General features: G+C 33.7%; 1 protein-coding gene across 1 annotated transcript in view; it reads right to left on the bottom strand.

Annotated features, from left to right (window-relative positions):
* Positions 1 to 912: 912 nt before the first annotated feature.
* Positions 913 to 7593, bottom strand: part of EBAG9 (estrogen receptor binding site associated antigen 9) — a 651930-nt gene continuing 645249 nt past the window's right edge. Inside the window, exon 6 of the mRNA XM_044067091.1 lies at positions 913 to 1478. Within this exon, the coding sequence (XP_043923026.1) occupies positions 1358 to 1478 (121 nt within the window). The 3' untranslated portion in view covers positions 913 to 1357. The remainder of the gene's footprint in view (positions 1479 to 7593) is intronic.

The raw sequence follows: 7593 nt of genomic DNA, 5'->3' as shown, positions 1-7593 counted from the left end.
TACATCTTTTTATATGCTGCTTTTTATTTCTAAAATGTCTGTTAAAACCCCTAACATGTACCATAAATGTACATTTCATGTCGCTTTTATTAGGACAAAGATTCAGTTCTAGCACTTGTTTTGCAACCCAATCAAAAGCTACTAACTACAACAGCTATCAGCAAGTTCTTACCAGGAAGAAAAAGCAGAAAGTAACAGCATGATGCTATCTTCCTAATGCTACTTGCAGCCCCCTGCAACCATTTGCTGCTTTTTTGTTTAAAACCTCTGAATACTGTTTTAGTTTCAACCTTAAACACTATTATCCCACCCAAAGGAAAGCATGCATTGATATTAAATATGCCCCTGCAACCATTTACTGTTTTTTTTTGTTTAAAACCTCTGAATACTGTTTTATTTTCAACCTTAAACACTATTATCCCAACCAAAGGAAAGCATGCAGTGATATGAAACATAAATCTAAACTGTGAAAGCCAATCTGAGCATAAGTTGCAACTTAAAATGAAAATCTGTCTGTACTTTGACATTCTCAGAACAGAAGCCCATCATCAACAAACTTAGGAATGTGTGACGTTCAACATGTTAACTAATTGTTAATTAAAGCCACTGAGGGTGGTATGCTGATAATGATGACGTCACACGTCAAGAAGAGTGGAACACTTTCGTTCTGTAGGTTGTCTTTTTTGGGGGAGGCAGGAAAGAAACAGTTAACTGGATTTGCTAATATCCGATAGCACTGACGTCAGACTTACACTGAAAAGGAAGTGAAAAGTGTCTTTAATATGTACACTACTTCATGGAAAACATACTCTAGCTGCACTTAATGTTACCTAAGTCACACATCTGGTGATTATTCACTGAGGACAGAAACCTTCCTGGACTGCAGTGAAACACCATAGCAATAAACTTAAATAAAAGCATTAAAACCATTTTATTAAACTTACAGACATTTGACAATCATATGAAAAAGAAAAGGCTTATCACCAGTAGTCTATTTACAACCATCCTAGTTATCTGTTTATATTTTACTTTTTTTAATTTTTAAACATATGTGAACAGAAGAAAGGTCTAAAATTACATTCCAGTAATATTGTTGCTTTGAAAATGAAATCCGCTCTTGATTATGTCTTCTCTGTGAAGTATTGAGGATGTTAAAAGTTGTCGTTGGCCTAAGCAGCATCTTAACTAGGTCTCAGCAATCACATACGTTTTACTCTTGCAGCGTCTTTGGCTTTCAAAGTTGGCTTCGTGAATATGCTAATACCTAGTGAGTCTGGAGCAAATACTTGGTTCTGCTTATTCAAATCTGTAAGACAACAACATTCTCTAGTTGTTACTGTAGTCTGAATAATCAAAGTTAGGACAATTTCACACCAATTTTGTTCTGCTCTTTCTTCAACTGTCTCTGTGCCTCCTTTTCCATTTTTCTCCTCTGCTGCTCTGCAATTCTTTTTTCTCTGTCGGCCATCTTCTGCTGTCTGTTACAAATCCAAAACAAAAGTATCAGGCATATTACATTTTTCCGTTATTTAAAATCACCAGAAAAAAAATTATTCTTATTGGTACAAAGACCAGAAACTCAGTAAGAATGTCCTCAACTAAGCCAGCTCCACAGCATACAAGTTCAAATACAAGCTTGGGCAGCTGCTGGAGCTGGACATTTGGAAGAGGAATACAAGGCATTGGCTTGCTCCTCTCTTTGAAGTGGGAGGGAGGAAGGAAGGAGCATGTATGGGGTATGGCTGGTTTGCAAGCCCTGGTGTGATATCAGATAAAAACAGGAGCTGTGCTAGGGGGCACCACTAGTGGGGGCATATTACTCTCACCTGATAATGTCAGTGCTGCTTGTCAGAGAAATGTAGAACTTAAAGGGAAGATCCCCTGCAAGCCATAATCTGACTGCTTCTTGGCTGGAAAAGACACACACTTGAGGCATGGCAGCTTGCATGCCTTAGAACCTGCACTCTGGGGAATTTGCTATCTCATTTGATTTTATTTATTTATTTATTTGCATTTTACAGGGAAGGTCCACTGGGCCAAAAAATACCAATTTTCAGGTGAGGCCCTGGGAGAAAAGCTACACAGTGATTATCCAATACATCTGAATAACAACTCAATTGGCTACAACATGTTTCACAGTATACAAAGCTTTAACAAAGTTGTAAACAGTATTAAAAAGTTTTTATGCAATGCAGCTGTACTTAAATCTATCTGCTTACAGTCTGAACCTACATTAACAAATGGGGATAAAGTGATGATCCTGGAGGTAGGAAAGGTGTGAACAGTAGTAGTAGGAGTGAGACCCTCCCAGAATTGGTCACCCATGGTGGGGTACCATAGTTTAGGGAACTAAAGGGATCATGACAATATGGGAACTGTAAGCTAGAGATGGTAAGGTGCAAAACAGACATCAAATGGTAGCATTCCAAACAGAAATGGCAGGCTGCTGAACTCCAGTGAACAAACCCAAGCAACAGTATTAGAGTTATATGTAGTTATACAATTTGCTTGTTGGGAAACTAATATAGTGGAGTTAAAACAGGCACGTACATTATTTGAAGGGCAGAATCAACAACACAAAACAAGCCAGTCTAGAAAGACGAATGGACAAGAAAAGCTACTGTCACATTCACAAGATGTGCAAATGAAAGAATATTAACATACATGCACATGGTAAAAACAATGTTCATACTGCCCTGCTATGATGACTCAACTGCTCAAACCTGACAAACCCCAGACAGAAAATAAACATTTGGAATAGAAAAAAAACAGTTTGGACATGAATTGATAAAGCAGTCTATCATAAGTATTAGATATGTTAGAGAAACAGCTACAATGAAAACAGTAAATTAGCGAACACTGTCAATATACAAATGACATTTCATTTGCCATCATTCCACCCCTTGTACTTCCTGATACAACTCATATAAGTATTACTAAATATGCTAACATCAAAAACAAAAAGAAAAACTACTAAAGTGTTTGAGCACATGCATCTGTCAAAAGGCTGCTGTTGCAACTGAGGGGTTACATCTTACACAACATCAGATAAAAAAGGTGCAGCTGTTCAATATTCTTACTATAACAGCCAATCTATGAATCATACATATGTCTGACAGACTTGTCGGCGCTTAACCAGAAACCAAAGCAGTCAGCAATACCTGCAGAACATGTCTGTATCACAGCATTCCAACTTTTAATACTTTTTTAGTTCTGAAGAGAAGTACACTCCAAAAACAGTACCTTTTTTCCCAATAGAGAACTAACCAAAATCAAGTAAGCAAAACAAAATATGAAATTGCGACAAAATCAAAAACGCGTATTTAAATATGCAGATGTACATACTTAATATGCATTTTCAACAATAAAATCTGGATGAGAAAGGAGAACAACTTGCATGTGAAATATATGAGCAATCGCATTAGCTCAAAAGGTAGTAGACTTACCTTTGGTGCAGAAGGTTGTAGGTCTACTCCCACACCATGTAGATGCATTCATTTTCCAATACTTTCAAAAAAAAAATACTGACACTGCAGTGCAGCATAAGGGGGTGCTGTTGTCCTGAGTGTGCCATCTTTCGGATGAGACGTTAAACCGAGGTTCCATCTGTCTGAGTTGGTGGTAGCTCAGGTAGATGTAAAAAATCCCACAGCACTTATTGAAAAGAATAGAGCTTCCTTATATGTAAAGCTATTTACAATTTACGTATTTACAAATAACTTACATTAAACATTCATTCCTTCATTATTAACAAATCTTTACATCTGCATAGACCCCCACTCTTTTTTTCCACAACCACCACATAATTTTCCTTATTCTACTTGGTAATAACCACTTTCCACTGAACATAATCTCATTCAGTCTTTCATTCCAAATTGTCCACATAATACAAATTTTTTTTATTCAAACTGACACTCTCTACTACCAATATTTATCCATTAATAATCTTCTAATTCTTTAACTATTTTTTCTATTTTTAATAATTGTTTTAACTCCTTTTACTTGTTAATGTTCTGCTGTTTCTAACTCTCCACAAAAAAGGCAAATCCTTTCATTTACCTTTTTATAAGGCATTTCCCCTTTACTGGCAACATATTATTTTGCAACCTCCATAAGAAGTGTTGACATACAGTATTCTTCATACACCATCTATTTTATTTTTTGCTTATAGCTTTTACTTTCTTCTTCTGTTAAATGTTCCAATGGATTCACACAATAATTTTGCAACATTATATTTTATGCCATATTTTTGTATTTTCTTTTATTCCTTCTATCTTTAACACAATTTTATTTTTCCTTGATACAGTTTTATGTCTTCATTTCTCCGTTCTTGCTCTCTTTTATTCATTTTTTATTAGACCCTACTCTCTTTTGTATTTCTCCCTAAATATACTTATTACCAACTTTTTTTCTATTTATCCATTTCAAGACCTTTATATAAATTTAATGAGGCTCCATATACTAATGGATTTAGTAAACCTAAACCTCCTTCCTCCTTTTCCATATGCAATATCCCTCTTTTGACTGGATTTGATCTGAACCCAAATGATAAAAAGAGGGAGCCAGCAGACTATGGCAATTCAGCATTTAATCAGTATTTAATCATGTAAAAACATGAAATAGAAGCAAACAACAGACCGGTTTCGGCTATAAAAAACACATAGCTTTCATCAGTGTAATATTACACTGATGAAGGCTATGTGTTTTTTATAGCTGAAACCAGTCTGTTATTATTCTTTGCTTTTATTTCATGTTTTTACATGATTAAATACTGATTAAATGCTGAATTGCCATAGTCTGCTGGCTCCCCCTTTTTATAATTTGGATTCCAGTATTTTGGGGCCATGCAGTTGCCATATGTGCAGGGGCTACCTTGTTTTACTTTAATCTGTACCCCCAAATAAATTGGAATATAATTTCAATAAACTGTTTCTCTTAATTCTCTTGGTATCACATATACACTAGCTGCTATATATGATAATTTTCCCATTCACATTGTGTTTGTCAAATGTACATTTTTAATGGCAATCTGTACCTATTCCACATGATACTAAGTCCCCTTAAATCTCTCAGAAGTTTTCTCCCACTGCTCCTTCAATCTATTGTAGTCTCCAAAATTAGTTCCTAGTACTGATATATATTTTTTCTTTTCAAACTGTATTCCTTCCAACTCTTTAACCTCTTCATAACCCTTAACGTTTTCTTAATTGTTATCCAGTCTTGCAATCTATTTTACACATTTATAATTACCTTCTTCATTTCTTTTCTTTTCCATCTTTTAGGTATTAATATTACATTGCCAGCATAAGACATATGATACATCACTCCCATTTCCCGTACATATTTACTTTTTCATTTATTCCTTTTATTACACTATTCATAACCATTACAAACAAAATATTACTCATTGAACAGCCTTGTTTTACACCTTTATTCATCTCTACTTCACTTAACCAACATTTACTAAAACTCTAATTTTAGTATTTTTATATACTGATTCACATGCTCTGTCTTTGTACTGCAATAATATTTTTCCATTATTTGCTATAAGATATCATGGTCTATTGAATCAAATACTTTACTTAAAACAGCCACCATTAATTTTACTTCTTTTTTTGTCCTTCCTTAACATCATCCACTATTTCCCTAATCATCAATAGATCTTGGCTTCCTTTTCCCTTAATCCATAAATAGTGTATTCCGTTACATAATTCAATTCATTTCCAAATCTTTTTGTATTATTTTCATAAATAATTTATAATCACTATTATTCAACATTACTGGCCTCCAATTTTTAATTTCATTATCTTCCCCTTTTTCCATATAAAACTTATAACACCCTTACATATTTCTTCATAACCAATGCCAACATTTAACTGTTTATTAAATATCAAGAACCAAGCAAGCCAATATGTGGTTCGGTTACAATAAAGGCTATCTTCCAAAAATAAACTGTTCGTATCAGCAATGATGACAAACCAATTTCCAAAAACCGGACCCATTTATTAACCACAAAAATAAAAAAAATCAGAAAAAAAATGGATTTAGCGCTTTCATCTCCCACCGGAGACCTCATCAGAATCAATGAGTGATACTATTGCAGTTCCTTTTATATCAAAATAGTAAAAGCAATAAAAAGCTCATAGGCTGGCCATGTTAATTACTAAGTGGAAATCATTTTAAAATGTTAAAGATATATACATCCTTTATCTTTTTTTAATGTCATATAAGAAAACTGAACGGAGGAAATATAATACAAAGTACACAGAACAGTAACTAAACAGGTACATACTAATGGCAGTACAAAAATGTTAAAACATCACCTAATCATAATCTGGTGGATATGTTTTTTAAAAACTATCCCCTGTATTTGGTGTCTACTACATCTGTGTGCAGGTACCAATAAAAATATTTAAAATGTTTATTAAATATCTTTATCAAAATTTATTTTTGCAATTGCATTAAATTCCTAAACATTAAATATCCTATACCACCTAGTCCAGCTGCTTTACTTACATTTATTTTCTTCATTACCTTTTCTAATTCTATTATTCTAACTTTGTTTTTCTAATTCTTTATTCATTTCTTCTGTAAACTGCTTTACCTTCCACTGATTTTTTTCCTTTTTCTTTCTTTTTTGCCATCTCTTTCACATACTTAATTACAAGATACATTATATTTGTCCATTCTCTTGCAATGTTCCTTTTTCAATTCTAATTTCTCTCATTATACCACTATCTTCCTTTACTTTTCTACTTAAGTATGGTGATACTTCTTCCCTTTTCCATTGAATAAAATATTTTTGCTTTTGTAATAAATCTTTAAATTTTCTTGATTCTTTTAATAAAGCTCTTCTCTTCTGAAATACTCCCTTTCATTCCTATCAAGAGTGTATAAGGCAGCTTTTTGTATTTGTCTATATTCCTTTTCATCTTTTTGTCTTTTGTTATCCACCATTTTGACCAATTTTTGTAAAAAATTTCTCACTGTCAAATGATTCTTCCATAATATTGTTATAAAGTCTTTCTCATTCCACTCATTTTCATTAATCCTCTTAATTCCTTTTCCAATTTTTATATATCCTTTATTCTCCTCTATTTCAATCCATACCGCTAAATGGTCTGAAAAACCTGTTTCTACTGCTTCTACTATCAATGTTCTCATAGTTTTAGATAACAAAAAATAATGTATTTTTTTAAATTAAATGTAGGCAGTGAAGGACAAGTAAACTATCAGAGATATAAACAATGACTGTGATGTGTAGCCCAACTGGAGAGAGAGATACTAACTAATCCAGATACATCCCTCCAGTTGGTGCTAGCAGGAACTTGACTATAGGGTTGAAGGGAAGGGAAATATGGTTGCAATGGAGCTAAGTCACTCAGAGGTCTGGGCACAGAGAAGAAACTATCACATGTATAAATTTGTGAAGGTAGAAGAGTACTGTATAGCTAATGACTTCAAGTAAAATGTGAGTGACAGTGGTAAAGCCACATGTTAAAACTTCCATAGGTTGTCCCTGGAAAACAGAAAGGGTAACTGATAACAACTGGAAGACAACCTTATGTCAAACACAGATAATGTCAATCTGGC

This window comes from Protopterus annectens, chromosome 3.part1 (assembly GCF_019279795.1).
Source record: "Protopterus annectens isolate FY-2018-M chromosome 3.part1, PAN1.0, whole genome shotgun sequence".
NCBI lineage: Eukaryota > Metazoa > Chordata > Ceratodontiformes > Protopteridae > Protopterus > Protopterus annectens.
The sequence above is the reverse complement of the archived record's forward strand: the minus strand, read 5'-3'. Positions and strand labels throughout refer to the sequence as shown.